Source organism: Schistocerca nitens, chromosome 8, assembly GCF_023898315.1.
Source record: "Schistocerca nitens isolate TAMUIC-IGC-003100 chromosome 8, iqSchNite1.1, whole genome shotgun sequence".
Classification (NCBI taxonomy): Eukaryota; Metazoa; Arthropoda; class Insecta; order Orthoptera; family Acrididae; genus Schistocerca; species Schistocerca nitens.
This window is the reverse complement of record NC_064621.1, coordinates 526,397,238-526,417,175: the sequence shown is the minus strand read 5'-3', so window position 1 is coordinate 526,417,175 and position 19,938 is coordinate 526,397,238. Positions and strand designations below refer to the sequence as shown.

Genomic DNA, 19,938 nt, shown 5'->3' with positions numbered 1-19,938 from the left:
TGGATTTGGTGTGTGTGTGTGTGTGTGTGTGTGTGTGTGTGTGTGTGTGTGTGTGTGTGTGTGTGTTTGGAGGGGGGGAGGAGGCAGCAAACAGCAAGGTCATCGGTACCATCAGATTAGGGATGGATGGGGGAGGAAGTCAGCTGTGCCCTTTCAAAGAAACCATCCCGGCATTTGCTTGAAGAGATTTATGGAACTCACAGAATACCTAAATTAGGATGGCCAGACATGGATTTCAACCATCCTCCTCACAAATGCAATTCCAGTGTGCTATCAACCACTGCGCCACCTTGTTCGGTACTCTGTTGCAACAGAGGTTGCGAAGGGTTTACGGTAATATACCAGCACAATTATGTGAGTGTTATAGGGAAGCTGTTAAAAGCCAAAATATTCACTTCCATGAGCACATTTTGCACACTATATTCACACAATGCTTAATTATCTCTCACTATTTCACAGCATATAAGAAAACAGTTTTACACCAGTCAAACGATTTACCAACGACATTGTTGACTCAACAGATGACAGTAGGTGCCAATTAGAGTGGCCTTTGGTAGAAGCATCCCCATGTTGAAGCCCTATGCCACTTAATGACAGAATCAGCAAATAGTGACTGAAGCACCATTGTTAGTCATCCATGGCAGAAAATTTTTATCATCTTATTATTACTTCAAGATATTGCAGTTTTCTTACTCAGCAGCGTATACAACTTAATTACGCTAGACTCTCGCTAATCCGGCTATTCCTGGCACATATGGGTGCTGGATTAGCAGAAGTGCTGGATTATTGAGTATCTGAAATTTATTTTATTCATTTATTTTGTTTTTTATTTATTTTTAAAACATAGGGGATATAGTGTACTGTATTTTATTAAACCGAAGGATACAATTTTAAAACAGGATATACTTTTTTAAATCCAAATATACATTAATTTTCAAAGAAGACCTAGTCCTTGAGTGCATACTGTTCATAATTATACAGTCGTATCATTCACTATGAAACATGTCCCTAATTTTTAACTGTCGCAATGATGATACGCGACGGTGGCATGCTTTATCATGCAAGCGCTTTACAAGCATTACATCGGTACTGCATGTATCTGGTTGTTGCAAAATGCTTTATCATGCAAGCGCTTTACAAGCATTACATCGGTACTGCATGTAACTGGTTGTTGCATGATGTAATCCAGGAAGACCTCGGCAGCTTCAGCACCAGCAGTGTGAGAAATCTTCATGCTATCTCCTCCTGTGTCCTCTTCTTCATCACTTTCGTCATTACTTTTTCTTGCATGCTTTTGATTATTTCTTCGCCTGTTAAAGTTTGGTCTGTATCACAGTTTTCCTCATTCAGCCACTTAGTAACATCTTCATCATCAATTTCTTCTCCTCCTGGAAGGATGTGGAATATGCCAGTGTACAAAGTAATTGATAATTCCGAGCTGACTGGCTCATCCCTGTCACTCACTACTGGATCCAACTCGGAATCAATGGATGGCCACAATTTTCTCCAGCTCTTCATTATGGTAGCACTCTCCACTTTATCCCATGCTTCGGCTGCTTGGAAAACAACATCATCATGTATGTCAATTGCTTTCCATGCCTTTAGCATAGTCTCGATAGAGTCATTTCTACTTTCGTTCAGAACGGAGACGAGAAGTGAATGTCGATAATGACATTTAATTGATTCCAAAATTCCCTGGTCCTTGGAATGAATTAGGGCTGTCACATTGGATGGGAGGAAGAGCACTTGTCCATGTATACCATCGGACTTTAGAGAAACATCTGAAGGATGACTGGGAGCATTGTCAATTATAAGGATAGCTTTCAGTGGAAGCTCTCTCTTCTTTAGCTCTTTTCTCACTGCTGGTACAAACGTTTCATGGAACCACCGAGAGAATATTTGTCTGTCCATCCACGCTTTCTTCTGAGTGCAGTACTGCACTGGTAGAATATTTATGTCAGTGTGTTGAAAACAACGTGGATGTCAGGATTTTCCCTTCACTATAAGCAGTAGTTTATGATCGAATTTGCATTACAACACACCATTAATGTTACGAGCTGTTTCTGTTGCTTGTAACCACGAGCTTCCTTCTCGTTCTTGGCATCTAATGGTTTTGAAGGAAGCATCTTGTAAAATAGTCCTGTTTCATCAGCATGTTACGAGGCATCAGCAATGAAGTCTTCTTCCTCTGTTATCTTCTGTATCTTGCTTACAAACTCACCAGCATTCACATCATTAGCTGAGCATCTTTCCCCGGTGACTGTCAGCTGATGAATGCCATGCCGTTTTTCCCAGTTCGATAGCCAACCTTCGCTCGCTGCAAACAAGTAACTACCGCCAAGTTGTTTGTTAAATGCAGCTGTTTTTTCCTTTATAATTGGGCCACTGACTGGAATTCCTTTTCTGGGTTGTTGTATGAACCATCTGTAAACAGCTACGTCCAATTCTTCATTCTCGCTCTTTTGCATAACCTTCTGTTTTCCAAACTCATTATCCATTTATGTTGAGTACTGTTGAATAACATCATCTTTCTTTTTGATGTCATAAATAGTTTGCTCATCCAAAATTGAACTCAGCAGCAATGGCTTTCTGCGAAGATCCTCAATTTAACTTACCTAAAATTTCAAGTTTCTACTTCAGGTTTAGTGTAATGTGTTTTCTTTTAGAAGACGTGATTCCGAACAGTAAAGAAAGCTACTATTTCAAATACAGTATATAAAGCATTGTTGCACACGATAATTCATTGTACACATGTTTTTGGATGTGCGCCAGATTACTGAGAGGCCAGACTACTGAGGGCCAGATTAGCAACTGTCTATTGTATTTCTGTCTTTGGCAGATATGATCACACTGTGTTGAAATCTATAGCTCAGGAACTTTCAAAATACACACCTCAACAAAAGTTTGGAATGTCAGAGTTTACTACAATCCCTTCTTACACTACACCCACTTAGGTTTGTACAATACCTTATTAACAAAATAAATGTAATTCCTTCTGAGAACAAGAAAGATTTTCACTAGAAAAACACAGATGATGTGACTTACCGAACAAAAGTGCTGGCAGGTCGATAGACACACAAACAAACACAAACATACACACAAAATTCAGCTTTCGCAACAAACTGTTGCCTCATCAGGAAAGTGGGAAGGAGAGCGAAAGACGAAAGGATGTGGGTTTTAAGGGAGAGGTTAAGGAGTCATTCCAATCCCGGGAGCAGAAAGACTTACCTTAGGGGGAAAAAAGGACGGGTATACAATCGCACACACACACATATCCATCCACACATATACAGACACAAGCAGACATATTTAAAGACAGAGAGTTTGGGCAGAGATGTCGGTCGAGGCAGAAGTGCAGAGGCAAAGATGTTGAATGACAGGTGAGGTATGAGTGGCGGCAACTTGAAATTAGCGGAGATTGAGGCCTGGTGGATAACGGGAAGAGAGGATATATTGAAGAGCAAGTTCCCATCTCCGGAGTTCGGATAGGTTGGTGTTAGTGGGAAGTATCCAGATAACCCGGACGGTGTAACACTGTGCCAAGATGTGCTGGCCATGCACCAAGGCATGTTTAGCCACAGGGTGATCCTCATTACCAACAAACACTGTCTGCCTCTGTCTATTCATGCAAATGGACAGTTTGTTGCTGATCATTCCCACATAGAAAGCTTCACAGTGTAGGCAGGTCAGTTGGTAAATCACGTGGGTGCTTTCACACGTGGCTCTGCCTTTGATCGTGTACACCTTCCGGGTTACAGGACTGGAGTAGGTGGTGGTGGGAGGGTGCATGGGACAGGTTTTACACCGGGGGCGGTTACAAGGGTAGGAGCCAGAGGGTAGGGAAGGTGGTTTGGGGATTTCATAGGGATGAACTAAGAGTTTACGAAGGTTAGGTGGACGGCGGAAAGACACTGTTGGTGGAGTGGGGAGGATTTTATGAAGGATGGATCTCATTTCAGGGCAGGATTTGAGGAAGTCGTATCCCTGCTGGAGAGCCACATTCAGAGTCTGATCCAGTCCCGGAAAGTATCCTGTCACAAGTGAGGCACTTTTGGGGTTCTTCTGTGGGAGGTTCTGGGTTTGAGGAGAAGAGGAAGTGGCTCTGGTTATTTGCTTCTGTACCAGGTCGGGAGGGTAGTTGCGGGATGCGAAAGCTGTTGTCAGGTTGTTGGTGTAATGCTTCAGGGATTCCGGACTGGAGCAGATTCGTTTGCCACGAAGACCTAGGCTGTAGGGAAGGGACCGTTTGATGTGGAATGGGTGGCAGCTGTCGTAATGGAGGTACTGTTGCTTGTTGGTGGGTTTGATGTGGGCGGCCGTGTGAAGCTGGCCATTGGACAGGTGGAGGTCAACATCAAGGAAAGTGGCATGGGATTTGGAGTAGGACCAGGTGAATCTGATGGAACCAAAGGAGTTGAGGTTGGAGAGGAAATTCTGGAGTTCTTCTTCACTGTGAGTCCAGACCATGAAGATGTCATCAATAAATCTGTACCAAACTTTGGGTTGGCAGGCCTGGGTAACCAAGAAGGCTTCCTCTAAGCGACCCATGAATAGGTTGGCGTACGAAGGGGCCATCCTGGTACCCATGGCTGTTCCCTTTAATTGTTGGTATGTCTGGTCTTCAAAAGTGAAGAAGTTGTGGGTCAGGATGAAGCTGGCTAAGGTAATGAGGAAAGAAGAACAGCATGCCACCCTTCACCTCAAAAAACTATCCAATCTCCTGGTTTCCCACCTCCGGAAAGGCAACTCACTCACCCTTCACAACCTTTCCAGCAAACACCAACCACCTCTCATTGCACACAAACCCAGTCTCTCCCATCTACTCAATCTCCCACTTCCAGCTCCACTCCCTCCAAAACCTCAAAATTCCAATCAACACAATCTGGTACCACAACACCCTAATTCAGTAGTTAACCTCCCCTCCAAACCTCTCTCCCAATCCGAAACCTCTGTCCTATCCAAAGGCCTCACCTTCAGCCCCACTCCCAGATTCAACCAAACAGCCCTGGTCAAAGATTTACTGTCCTACACTCGTACTCTCTGCTGGAACTATCACTTTGCCACGAAGAAAAATGATCCTAATCCTACCCCTAATGATCCAACTCCCCAAGACACTATCCAAATTGAACCCTGCCTGGAACAGTTCCGTCCTCCGTCACAGCGGGACCCACCTCCTCTTCCTCAAAATCACCCTCTCCAAACCTTCCAGGAATTTCTGACTTCCAGCCTTGCCTCTCAATCCTTCTTAAAAAACCTTAATCCAACTCCCAACATCACCACTGCTGAAGCCCAGGCTATCCGTGATCTGAAGGCTGACCGGTCCATCGTCATTCTTCCGGCGGACAAGGGTTCCACGACCGTGGTACTTGATCGTCGGGAGTATGTGGCTGAGGGACTGCGTCAGCTTTCAGACACCACCACATACAAAGTTTGCCAAGGTAATCCCATTCCTGATGTCCAGGCGGAGCTTCAAGGAATCCTCAGAACCTCAGGCCCCCTACAAAACCTTTCACCTGACTCCATCAACCTCCTGACCCCACCGACACCCCGCACCCCTACCTTCTACCCTCTTCCTAAAATTCACAAACCCAATCATCCCGGCCGCCCCATTGTAGCTGGTTACCAAGCCCCCACAGAACGTATCTCTGCCTACGTAGATCAACACCTTCAACCCATTACATGCAGTCTCCCATCCTTCATCAAAGACACCAATCACTTTCTCGAACGCCTGGAATCCTTACCCAATCCGTTACCCCCAGAAACCATCCTTGTAACCATTGATGCCACTTCCTTATACACAAATATCCCGCACGTCCAGGGCCTCGCTGCGATGGAGCACTTCCTTTCACGCCGATTACCTGCCACCCTACCTAAAACCTCTTTCCTCATTACCTTAGCCAGCTTCATCCTGACCCACAACTTCTTCACTTTTGAAGACCAGACATACCAACAATTAAAGGGAACAGCCATGGGTACCAGGATGGCCCCTTCGTACGCCAACCTATTCATGGGTCGCTTAGAGGAAGCCTTCTTGGTTACCCAGGCCTGCCAACCCAAAGTTTGGTACAGATTTATTGATGACATCTTCATGATCTGGACGCACAGTGAAGAAGAACTCCAGAATTTCCTCTCCAACCTCAACTCCTTTGGTTCCATCAGATTCACCTGGTCCTACTCCAAATCCCATGCCACTTTCCTTGATGTTGACCTCCACCTGTCCAATGGCCAGCTTCACACGGCCGTCCACATCAAACCCACCAACAAGCAACAGTACCTCCATTACGACAGCTGCCACCCATTCCACATCAAACGGTCCCTTCCCTACAGCCTAGGTCTTCGTGGCAAACGAATCTGCTCCAGTCCGGAATCCCTGAAGCATTACACCAACAACCTGACAACAGCTTTCGCATCCCGCAACTACCCTCCCGACCTGGTACAGAAGCAAATAACCAGAGCCACTTCCTCTTCTCCTCAAACCCAGAACCTCCCACAGAAGAACCCCAAAAGTGCCTCACTTGTGACAGGATACTTTCCGGGACTGGATCAGACTCTGAATGTGGCTCTCCAGCAGGGATATGACTTCCTCAAATCCTGCCCTGAAATGAGATCCATCCTTCATAAAATCCTCCCCACTCCACCAACAGTGTCTTTCCGCCGTCCACCTAACTTTCGTAAACTCTTAGTTCATCCCTATGAAATCCCCAAACCACCTTCCCTACCCTCTGGCTCCTACCCTTGTAACCGCCCCCGGTGTAAAACCTGTCCCATGCACCCTCCCACCACCACCTACTCCAGTCCTGTAACCCGGAAGGTGTACACGATCAAAGGCAGAGCCACGTGTGAAAGCACCCACGTGATTTACCAACTGACCTGCCTACACTGTGATGCATTCTATGTGGGAATGACCAGCAACAAACTGTCCATTCGCATGAATGGACACAGGCAGACAGTGTTTGTTGGTAATGAGGATCACCCTGTGGCTAAACATGCCTTGGTGCATGGCCAGCACATCTTGGCACAGTGTTACACCGTCCGGGTTATCTGGATACTTCCCACTAACACCAACCTATCCGAACTCCGGAAATGGGAACTTGCTCTTCAATATATCCTCTCTTCCCGTTATCCACCAGGCCTCAATCTCCGCTAATTTCAAGTTGCCGCCACTCATACCTCACCTGTCATTCAACATCTTTGCCTCTGCACTTCTGCCTCAACTGACATCTCTGCCCAAACTCTCTGTCTTTAAATATGTCTGCTTGTGTCTGTATATGTGTGGATGGATGTGTGTGCGCGAGTGTATACCCGTCCTTTTTTCCCCCTAAGGTAAGTCTTTCTGCTCCCGGGATTGAAATGACTCCTTACCCTCTCCCTTAAAACCCACATCCTTTCGTCTTTCCCTCTCCTTCCCTCTTTCCTGATGAGGCAACAGTTTGTTGCGAAAGCTTGAATTTTGTGTGTGTGTGTTTGTGTGTATTGGAAACAAAAACAGTGAAAATGTCATGATGATAATTATCAGTCTGTAGTAGTATGTCCTCCCTGTACACGGATGGGTTCTACCACTCTTCAAGGCACGTTCTGAATGAAACCAACTTGATCTTGGGGTATGAGGTCCCGCACCTCAAAGGTAGCATCAGTGAGGTTCTGAAGATAGTCAGGTGGATTCAGACGTCATGCAATGGCCACCTTCAATAGGTCCCATGCATACTCAGTTGAATTCATGTCTGGTGACTGTGCTGGCCAATGCATTCCGTTAATGTTGCATCTCTGAAAATACTGAGAGACAGCTAAAGTACAGTGCAGTCTTGCATTGTCATCAACTAAGATGAAGTTGTCACTGACTTCACACTTGGAGGACCTTTCAATTGTTTGTGAGATCCCTTGGGGGTATCGGGGACTAGTCAAATTGCTGTAGATGGGAATGAGAGGGGTCGCTGTCCCACCATTGCTGCCATCCAGAACATTATGCCTCCACCTGCAAACGGATAGACTTCCTGAATGTATCAGTATTCCTGGTGTCGTCTAATGCTTCTCCAAACCCTAGCACATCTAGTGCCCAGTAGTAAGCTAATCCTGGTCTCCTCAGCAAACATGAAATTACTTCATTCTGCAATGGTCCAATGTTGATGTGCAACAGCTCAGGTTCTTCGATTATATCAGTTCCATTTGTTCAGTGCGAAAGATAGGTAGGTAGGTAGGTAGGTTGGTTGGTTTAAAAGAGGGGGAAAGGGACCAAACTATGAGGTCATTGGTCCCTTGTTACTAATAAAACAATGCCACAAGTGTGAGAATAAAATAGATACGGCATATAACATAAAATGGAAAGAATGGAAAGACCACAAGAATGAAGGAAACACAACACTAAAAGAAACAAAAGAGGACAAGAGAACAACAGAGATGCAAGAAACAGTTACAAGAGAGTAAAACCAGGAAGCAGATTACAGTGGCTGGCCGACCAAGAAAATAAAAATGAAAAGCCAGCCCCCCTGCAACACATTAAAACCTTCACCCTAAAAACACTAGGGTGGAGGACACAGAGGGACAAAGGACGGGCGCTAAAACTCAGATCAAATGATAAAACTCACCCTCATGGATGATACGTAAAACCAAATCAACCGATGAGGCATTGTCTGCTAAAAATCAATGATAATGAGTCCAGCAACCGAGGATAAATTCGCAGGACTGCCAAAGGAGGACACAGCAGAAGAATATGGGCCACGGTGAACCAGACACCGCACCTTCACTGAGGTTGGTCTTCACGGTGCAGGAGGTTGCCTGGATCGCCCATACATGGCCAATGTGGAGCCTGCAGAGAACCACAGAGTCCCTGCGAGATGTCCTCATCGAGGACTTTCACACATTCATAGTCCCCTTAATGGCTCGCAGTTTGTTGTGCGTACTGAGATTTTGCCATTCCATCTCTCAAAGCTGAAAAACCTTGCGGCATAATAACGAACACAGGTCAGTTGCGGGGATGCCCATCTCCAGAAGTGGTTTCTGTGTAGCCTGTTTGGCCAGCCTGTCAGCAAGTTCATTTCCTGGGATTCCGACGTGACCAGGGGCCCAGATGAACACCACTGAATGACTGGACCGTTCCAGGGCATAGATGGACTCCTGGATGGACACTGCCAAAGGACGACAAGGGTAGCACTGGTCGATAGCTTTCAGGCTGCCCAAGGAGTCAATATATAAAAGAAAAGACTCCCCAGGGCATGAATGGAGATACTGAAGTGCACAAGAAATGGCCACCAGCTCTGCAGCCATCGGGTAAGGAATGCTGTTCAATATGGCTGCCGTTCACGTAGGCAAAGCCAACACGAACATCAGACATCGAGCTGTTGGTGTAAGCCACTTCGTGAACCCCGGAACATGTCAAGAATCGAGAGGGAGTGACAACGGAGAGCCGCAGGGCTAATGGAGTCCTTAAGGCCACATGAAAGGTCCAGATGAAGGTGCAGCCAAGGCGTACACCATGGAGGCATATGTGAATGGACCACAAGTAGAGGTGGTAAAGGGAAGGACTCCAGTTCGGAGAGAATGGACTGCAGGCAAACCGCAATCGTTAGCCCCGACCTGGGCAGCTGATGCGGGAGATAGACTGCTGTGGGTGGGAAAAGGAGACAGTAATTCAGATGTTCAGGGGAACTACGAATGTGTGTTGCGTAACTGGCGAGCAGTTGCGCACATCTGATCTGCAATGGAGGGACTCCGGCCTCCACCAGTACACTGGTTACCGGACTCGCCCTAAAAGCTCCTGTCGCTAGTTGAACCCCACAGTGGTGCACAGGGTCAAGTAAATGCAACGTTGAAGGCACTGCCAAACCATAAACCACTCTCTCATAGTCAATTCGGGATTGGACAAGGGCTCTGTAGAGCTGCAACAGCATAGAGCGATCTGCACCCCAATTAGTGTTGCTCAGGCAATGGAGGGCATTGAGGCGCTGCCAGCACTTCTGCTTAAGCTGACGAAGATGAGGGAGCCAAGTCAATTAAGTGTCAAAAACCAGTCCTAGGAATCGGTATGTCTCCACTACAGTGAGTGGATCATCATTAAGGTAAAGTGCTGGTTCCAGATCAACGATATGACGCCGATGGAAGTGCATGACACACGACTTTGTGGCTGAACGCTGGAAGCCGTAGGCTAGAGCCCATGACTGCATCTTGTGGATGGCTCCCTGAAGGCACCGCTCAGCAACACCAGTACTTGAGCAGCAGTACAAAATGCAGAAGTCGTCTGCATACAGCGAAGGTGAGGTGGAGAGCCTGACTGATGCTTCTAGACCGTTAATGGCCACTAAAAATAGAACACTTAATACAGAGCCCTGCGGGACTCCATTCTCCTGGATATGGATGGAACTATGAGGCACCAACTTGGACACGGAAACTATGGAGCGACAGTATAAATTTTGGATAAAAATTGAGAGCAGGCCCTGGAGACCCCGCTCATACAATGTGGCAAGGGTATGATCGCGCCAGATCGTGTTGTTTGCTTTACGTAAGTCAAAAAAGATGGCAACTGGGTGTTGCCGTCTGGAAAAGGCTGTTCGGATGGCAGACTCGATGGACACAAGATTATCAGTGGTAGAGCGACCCTGGCAGAAGCCGCCCTGACATGGAGCCAGCAGACAACGTGACTCCAGGACCCAACCCAACTGTCATCATACCATAGTTTCCAGCAGCTTACAAAGAACATTGGTGAGGCTGATGGGCTGATAGCTATCCACATCAAGCGAGTTTTTACCGGTTTTGAGTACCGGAATGATGGTGCTCTCCTGCCATTGCACCAAATCTGGTTGAAGATGACGAGGAGAGGTCGCTTGTAGTCAGATGAAAGATGTTTAATCATCTGACTGTGGATCCGATCTGGCCCAGGAGCTGTTTCGTGGCAATGTGCAAGGGCACGGAGGAGCTCCCACTCTGTAAATGGGGCATTACAGGATTCGCTGCAATGTGTAGTGAATGAGAGGACATTCCCTTCCAGCCGCCGTTTGAGTGAGCGAAAGGCTGGGGGGAATTCTCTGACGCAGAGGCTCGAGCACAGTGCTCATCAATGTGCTCGGCAATCGCATTTGCATTGGTAGATAACACACCATTTATGGTAACACCAGGGACACCTGTTAGGGCCTGATACCCAAAAAGATGTTTGATCTTTGCCCAGACTTGGGAAGGTGACGTATGGCACCCAATGGTTGAGATGTATCTCTCCCAACACTCCTGCTTCCGTCGTCTGATAAGGTCGTGAACACAGGCATGGAGCTGTTTTAAGGCTATGAAGTGCTCCAGGGAAGGGTGCCACTTATGCCGCTGTAGAGCTCACCGATGCTCCTTAATTGCTTCAGTGACTTCCGGCAACCACCAAGGGACTGCCTTACACCTCAGGTACCCTAAAGAGCAAGGGATCACGTTTTCTGCCACAGAAACAATTTTGCTAGTCACCTGCTCAACCATCACATCGATGTGGGGACAGCAGATGTGAAAGTTTTCCAGTCCGTGGCCTGACGCCGGGGCAGTGACAGGAAGATGGGGAAGTGGTCGCTACTACACAGGTCATCATGTGCTCTCCAGTGGACAGATGGGAGAAGTCATGGGCTGCAAATTGATATATCAATGGCCAAGTAACTACCATGAGCCACACTGAAATGTGTGGCGGACCCAGAGTTTAAGAGGCAGAGGTCGAACTGAGGCAGTAAAGTTTCGACATCTCTGCCTCGGCCAGTAAGCACGGTACCACACCACAAGGGGTTATGGGCATTAAAATCTCCCAGAAGTAGGAAAGGTTTAGGGAGTTGATCAATTAGTGCAGCTAATACATATAAGGGTACTGCACCATCTGGAGGAAGATATACATTGTAGACAGTTATTTCCTGTGTTGTCCTTATTCTGACAGCCAAAGCTTCTAGAGGGGTTTGAAGGCGCACATGTTCACTATAGACTGAGTTTAGGACATAAACGCAAACTCCACCTGACACTCTATTATAGTCGCTACGGTTCCTGTAATATCCCTTATAGCCGGAGAGGGCAGGGGTCTGCACTGCTGGGAACCAGCTTTCCTGGAGGGCAATGCAGATAGCAGGAGTAAAGCTTAACAGTTGCCGTAGCTCAGCCAGTCGGTGGAACAAACTGCCACAATTCCACTGGAGGATGACATCATGAGACTGGGAAGGCATGGAACATTCAATGAGGCAGTTTACACCTCAGGGTCACCTGCTGCCACCAACTTTTTGCCTGGGCATTCTATATCCATTTTGTCTGAGGGTCTGGCGAGATCTAGGTCCTCAGCGGACCCCAAAATCTCCACCCCATCCTCAGCTGCAGAGCTTGTAGGTAGTGGTGGTATGGGTGTACTGCAATTTCCTTGGTCTTAGGGGGTTTTCTTTTCTTGCTGCTCCTTGGGTTTCCCTGGCTGGGAGGACTTCACTGGCTCAATCTCCGGGATTGAGGATGAGCGTGAATCCCTTCGAGCAGCTGCTTTTGGTCTCTTCAGCCACTGGCGGGTGTCCTCTTTCCCACTAGCAGAAACGTGGGAAGGGAGTGACCCAAGGGACCCCGTCCTAGTGAGAGAAGCTGAAGAAGACTTAACACTTCTCCTGTTTAGAAGTTGGGACGGACGACTCCGATGGTTGGGGAGGTGTCTGTTGCTCCCAAAGTAGGTGGTGCAGGAGCAACAGGGAGGGAAATGCCCCCCACCATTAAAGGGACAGGTGTAGTCTTCCAGCTGAGAGGTGACTTGGGTTGGTGGAGCTGATGGTGCTGTAACTGTTGTAGCAACAGTGTAAGACTGTCATACACACAAGAAGCAGGCGTTCAAATTTTCTCTTAACCTCAGTGTAGGTCAGTCGGTCCAAGGTCTTGTACTCCACGATCTTCCTTTCTTTTTGGAGAATCCTGCAGTCTGGTGAGCAAGGCGAATGGTGTTCTCCGCAGTTGACACAGATGGGAGGCAGGGCACATGGAGTATTGGGTTGTGATGGGTGTTCGCAATCTCGGCATGCAACACTGGAAGTACAGCAGGAAGACATAGGGCCAAACTTCCAGCACTTAAAGCACATCAGGAGAGTGATATAGGGCTTTACATCACACCGGTAGATCATCACCTTGACTTTATTGGGCAATACATCACCCTTAAAGGCCAAGATGAAGGCAATGGTGGCAACCTGATTATCCCCCGGTGGACATGCCGGATGAAATGTACACCTCACCACTCTAAATTGGCACGCAGCTCATCAACGGACTGCAAAAGAAGGTCCCTATGAAATATGATACCCTGGACCATATTTAAGCTCTAATGGGGCGTGATGGTTACAGGAACATCCCCCAGCTTGTCACAAGCAAGTAACTCCCGTGAATGGGCACAGGATGCTGTTTAGATCGAGACTGACCCAGATCTCATTTTGACAAGCACTCCACCTCCACAAAATTGTCCTCTAAATGCTCAACAAAAAACTGTGCTTCATCGTCATGAAAGACTCCCCATCAGCTCTCGAACATACAAGGTTCCCGGGGTGAGTAAGATCCACTGCCATCCTCAGCCTGACGTTCCTCCCATGGTGCGGCCAGGGAGGGGAACGATTTGGGGTCGTACTTCTGTGCGTTGAATTGAGCTCATAATCGCTTAGAGACTGCTGGTGTTTCACCCCACCAGCAAGAGATAATGGACTATGCTTCATCGTGTGTTATACTCCATGATGCCACCCACTTCAATCACGGGCCCTCACCATGGGCGCCACCTAGCCACAGCAAAGGCCACCTCGCAGGATGGCCACTGCCGAGAGTCCTGATGCCACAGGGGGATGGATATCTACCCCTTGGCATACGTGGGGAGTTAACGGTGCAGGCATCAGCAAAGCAATCCCTGTGTTGTCAGGGGGCTACAACCAACAGGGTACATGGCAGCCCCACCACAGCAGACTGGCTACTGTGCTCGATATCAGGTACAAAGAAGCCCACGGTCATCGTCAATGCAGAAAGCGACACTGCATTGCGCATAGTGGAGAACGTACCCACGAAGGTGCCCTCGACCAACAGATGGGGAATGGGCAGGACTGCAATGTAACGATGAGAAACTGGGCTAGAGATCTCAATGCACGATGGACACAATGCACCATGTAAGGCGCCCTTCCCCAACTGGCTCACTCTTCGGGAAAATTTTGAAGAATGGAGGTCAAACCCTACATGGGACTATCACATAAAGGCTGAAATGTGCGAGACTCCTTTCAGTCACCTCTTATGACAGGCAGGAATACCTCGGGCCTATTCTAAACCCATGACCCGCAGGGGGGAGTTCAGTGCAAAACTTCTCATTGGTCTTCAGCAGAGAAGACCACCCTCCACACTGTTTTGTCTGGGATATAAATCCCTGTTGCCCAGGCAAAGTCATTTCCAATATTTCAGGCAGTAGTTATTGGGTGCCTATGAGCTGACAGCTGGAGAAAATGATTCTGCATTGGTACTGTCATAAGAGGATGACTGCGGTGAGGTCTATTGTTCACATTTCCCAACTCTCTGTACTATCTCCACATCTTAGATACACCACTTAGAGTGACATGTAACCGATTGCAACATATTGCTGTGTATGACCTTCTGAAAGTAAAGCCACTATTCTGAATCTATCAAAGTATTGTATACTTCAACGTGGAATGTTACCGCAGTGCTAAACACAAACTGAATGAAACTGTTGTCAATACTGGACTGCCTGCAGTTTGCTGCTGTGGTAGCAGTATGTGTACATGACTGGGAAATGGCCACAAAGCATGCCAATACCAAACATCACACGGTATATGGTCTAACCGCATAGTGCATGAAGTGCGCAGGTCAATGAAACCTATAATATTGTAGACTACATTTTAAAACTATTTCAAACTTTTGTTGAGCAATGTACATTAAGAATAATTCACAACTACAGTAGTATTGACAGTATTAATATAGACAAGTGGAGCAATACAATTCCATTAGGTAATTGTTTTTTATAAGAGACGGCATGCAAGGACAATTACTGTTGTCTTCTTCAGTCCAAAGACTGATGTGATGCAGCTCTACATGCTACTCTATCCTATGCTAGCCTCTTCATCTTCAAGTAACTACTGCAACCTACATCCTTCTGAATCTGCTAACTGTATTCATCTCTTGGTCTCCCTCTATGATTTTTACCCTCCACGATGCCCTCCAATACTAAATTGGTGATTCCTTGATGCCTCAGAACATGTCCTGCCAACCAATCCCTTCTTCTAGTCAAGTTGTGCCACAAATTGCTCTACTCCCCAATCCTATCCAGTACCACCTCATTAGCTAGGTGATCTACCCATCTAATCTTCGGCATTCTTCTGTAGTACCACTTTCCAAAGCTTCTATTCTCATCTAAAATGTTTAATGTCTATGTTTCATTTTCATACATGGTTACACTCCATACAAATACTTTCAGAAAATCCTTCGACACTTAAATCTGTACTTGATGTTAACAAATTTCTCTTCTTCAGAAACGCTTTCCTCGCCATTGCGTCTACATTTTATATCCTCTCTACTTTGACCATCATCAGTTATTTTGCTCCCCAAATAGCAAAACTCCTTTACTACTTTAAGTGTCTCATTTCCTAATCTAATACCCACAGCATCGCCTGATTAAATTTGACTACATGCCATTATTCTCGTTTTGCTTTTGTTGATGTCCATCTTATATCCTCCTTTCAAGACACTGTCCATTCTGTTCGAGTGCTCTTCCAAGTCCTTTGCTGTCTCTGACAGAATTGCAATGTCATCGGCAAACCTCTTCATTTCTTCTCTCTGGATTTTAATTACTACTCCGAATTTTTCTTTTGTTTCCTTTACTGCTTGCTCAATATACAGATTGAATAACACTGGGGATAGGCTATAACCCTGTCTTACTCCCTTCTAATCCAATGCTTCCCTTTTGTGCCCCCCCAAACCATAACTGCCATCTGGTTTCTGTATAAACTGAACAGCCTTTCGTGCCCTGTATTTTACCCCTGCCACCTTCAGAATTTGAGAGTATTCCAGTCAACATTGTCAAAAGCTTTCTTTAAGTCTACAGATGCTATAAATGTAGATTCACCTTTCCTTAACCTATCTTCTAAAACAAGTCGTAGGGCCAGTATTGCTTCGCGTGCTCCTACATTTCTATGGTATCCAAACTGATCTTCCCCAAGGTCGGCTTCTACCAGTTCTTCCATTCGTCTGTAAAGAATCCGTGTTAGTATTTTGCAACCGTGACTTATTAATCAGATAGTTCAGTAATTTTCACACCTGTCAGCTGCTGCTTTCTTTGGAATTAGAATTTTCTACTCTTCTTGATGTCTGTCTCACACATCTTGCTGACCAGATGGAAGAATTTGTCATGGCTGGCTCTCCCAAGGCTGTCAATGGTTCTAATGGAATGTTGTCTACTCCCGGGGCCTTGTTTCGACTTAGTTCTTTCAGTGCTCTGTCAAATTTTTCACGCATTATCATGTCTCCCATCTCATCTACATCTACCTACTCCTCCATTTCAATAAAACTTTTAGTGATGGAGAAAGGAATAATAATAAAAAAAAAAAATAGTATGTCAGGTGTAATGTGGGAATTGCTTTTCTTGGTAACTTTTTTCCAAGGATTTCCAGAGTTACATTCTAGGTGAAAATAAGCAAAATTAACTAGCTTGTAAAGGTTTTTTTTTAAAAAAATACTTTTGGTTTATTGGAAAGTTGTAACAAATATAGGTTCTTACAACATGGCTGTTTCTACAAGAGCACTTATGCAAATGATAAAAGGCACATTAATGGAATCAGCAAGTGCTGAGTGTACCTATGGAACTAACTGTAAGACAATAACAACTGTTTAGCATTAAATGTACACTACACACAGAAAGAACTACTAAACAACCTTACCTTTATACCAGATATGTGTCGAAATGATGAATTTATGCTGGGTGAATCATTTTTACAGAAAGTTTGATTTAAAATATCAGGTTCAGATGTCAAAGATTTAAATGTTATAGATACGTCTTCTATATTATCTCCCAAATACTGTAGGTTCTTCTTTGTAAACCAAGGAGATGAAAATAATTGCCGATTTTCCATTGCTGGTACTTCGAACTTCGTCTAGGATAAAGAAATGAACAATTAGAAAAAAATTAAATATTGCAGGCAGAATATAATAAATGTTTTTGAGAGTTCCTAGAGAAGACTCTAAGTATTCCATAAAAAGCCTATAACACTATCTTGGAGAATACCAGAAGTCACTTCTGGTTTACTCGACTTTCCATCAATTATTACCAACTACAACCTTTCTGACAGCAATCCACTTGCACAACTGAGGCAATAGTCCATAGGCACACAATCTGATTAGAAGTCGCTTGTGAGGAATTGTATTGAAAAGCCTATATTACGTTGCAACTAGTTTTAATAATTATGTCTACACCTGGTAGACTGGGCACAACACAAAATGAGAAAATTTTATTATAATAGAAGGGCATGCAATGCCACACCAACTAACACAGAGTCTTATCATTACATACAAACGTTAACACCCTTTGTCCACTATTGTAAAATATGTTACTTATCTAGCTTATGCTGAGGAATCAAGTAGGACTACAAATGCATGTGTAATAAACATATGAACCATGGTATCATATGCATCAATAACAATTACTTTCACTTTCAATAGCACACTACCTGGTGTCTGGTAGGACAGTATATAGCCCCAAACAACTCCACTGAGACTCCACGCACCAGCTATTTTTATATGCCATGCAATGGTATACTGAATTACCAGTGTACATGACGAGCAACACTGAAGTCCACTTGTTTGTCACTGACCTATTTCATCGTCGATGTTACACAAAATATTAATGCACAACATAAAGGACAATTAAAATCGAGGTCTGCCAATGTGATTTTTAATTCAGAGACATCACAGCACTTTAAAGAGCAGCTGAATGGAAGAAACAGCATCTTGAAGATGTTGTGAGTACAATGAGGATAATCAAATGCAGTCTAATTAAACCAAATGAAGCCGAGGGAATTAAGTGTAGGAAATGAGGCATTAAAGGTGGCCAAACATAGCAAACAATAGATATTAGAAGCTTTTAAAAGGTGTTAATACAGAGGAATGCTGAAGATCAGATGGGTGGATTGGGTGCATAATGATGAGATACTGAGTAATGTTGGAGAGAAAACAAATTTGTCACACAGCCTGACTACAAGACGGGATCAGTAGATCTAAGATACGTAAGGGACATCACTCAGAAATGGCCAATTTGGTAATGAAGGTAACTGTGTGGGGCAAAAATTATATGTTCAAATTGATGTAGGCTGCAGTAGTTCTGCACAGATCTCACCTACATCTACATGATTACTCTGCAATCCACAATTAAGTGCCAGGCAAAGGGTTCATTGAACAACCTTAAAGCTATTTCTCTACCGTTTCACTCTCGAATGGTGCATGGAAAAACTAACACTTAAATCGTTTTGTGAGAGTTCTGATTCCTCTTATTTTATTATGGTGATCATTTCTCCCTATGCAGGTGGGCACCATCAAAATACTTTAGCAATATGAGGAGAAAGCTGATGATTGAAAGTTCACGAGAAGATCCTGCCATGATGAAAAACACCTTGGTTTTAATGATTGGCACCCCAACTCACATATCATGACTGTATCATTATCTCTTCTATCTCACGATAATACAAAATGAGCTGCCTTCTTTGAACTTTTCAAATTCCTTGGTCAGACCCATTTGGTGTAGACTGCACACGGCACAGTAATAACCCAGAAGAAGGCAAACAAGCATGGTGTTGCACTTTCTAAATATTCTTGCCAATAAATCACAGTCTTTGGTTTGCTTTCCCCACAGCATTACCTATGTGATCATTTCAATTTAAGTTATTGGTACCTGCAATTCCTAAGTATTTACTTGAATTTACAGTCTTTAGGTTTGTGCGATTTATCATGTAACCAAAACTTTATGGATTTCTTTTAGCACTCATGTATATGACTTCACACTTTTAATTATATCGAGTCACTTGCCACTTTACTTACCATACAGGTATCTTATCTAAATCATTTTGCAATTGGTTCTGATCATCTGATGACTCTACAAGTTGATAACTGACACTACAATTTGCAAACAATCTAAGTTGGCTGCTCAGATTGTATCCTAAATCTTTTATATAGATAAAGAGCAGCAGAGGGCCTATAACACTATCTTAGGGAATACCAGAAGTCACTTCTGTTTTACTCAACCTTCCATCAATTATTACCAACTACGACCTTTCTGACAACCAGTTGCACAACTGAGGCAATCTGATTAGAAGTCACTTGTGAGGAATGGTATTGAAAGCCTCCAGGAAACCTAAAACTATGTAATCAGTTTGATATCCCATGCTGATAGCAATTATTACTTCGTGGGAATAAAGAGCTAGTTTTGTTTCACAAGAACGATATTTTCTGAATTCCTGCCCTCTATTTGTCAATCTGACAATCAAGAGGCTTGCACACGACAGGCTAATACAGAGAGCTACCTCCAATCAGTCTTTAGACTAAAAACAACAATGGCAACATACCAGACCAGAAATTAGAGTGTTACGACAAGTCATATAATTATTAAATAAAACAAGCTATATTGTAAAGAAACCGTATATTAGAACTGTGCAGTTATTTTCTGGACAGGTGTTTTTTAAGGAAACAAATGGCTGACAAGTTTTACGGAGTAAAGATTTTTAAATTATATGACTATTTTCTACAGTGTACTTTCTCTCTTTTATTTAATAATTAATTTAAATGTTGTACAGTCTAATTTCTGTATCTATATAAAGTAACTAAAAAGAAAAAATTGTTGTTGGCTTCTAGATGAAGACCAGTTTGATGCAGCTCCCCACATTAGCCTATCGTGTAAGCCTCTGCTTAACTACCACATCCTTCATCCATTTGAACCTGTTTACTGCAGTGGAGCCT

The 19,938-nt window shown here is 44.6% G+C and overlaps 1 protein-coding gene across 2 annotated transcripts in view; it reads right to left on the bottom strand.

Moving 5' to 3' along the window:
- LOC126199062 (uncharacterized) overlaps window positions 1-19,938 on the bottom strand; it is a 165,182-nt gene that overhangs the window by 93,397 nt on the left and 51,847 nt on the right. For both annotated transcript variants that reach the window (XM_049935773.1, XM_049935774.1), the window contains exon 4: window positions 16,875-17,087. In XM_049935773.1, the coding sequence (XP_049791730.1) occupies window positions 16,875-17,087 (213 nt within the window). The remainder of the gene's footprint in view (window positions 1-16,874; window positions 17,088-19,938) is intronic.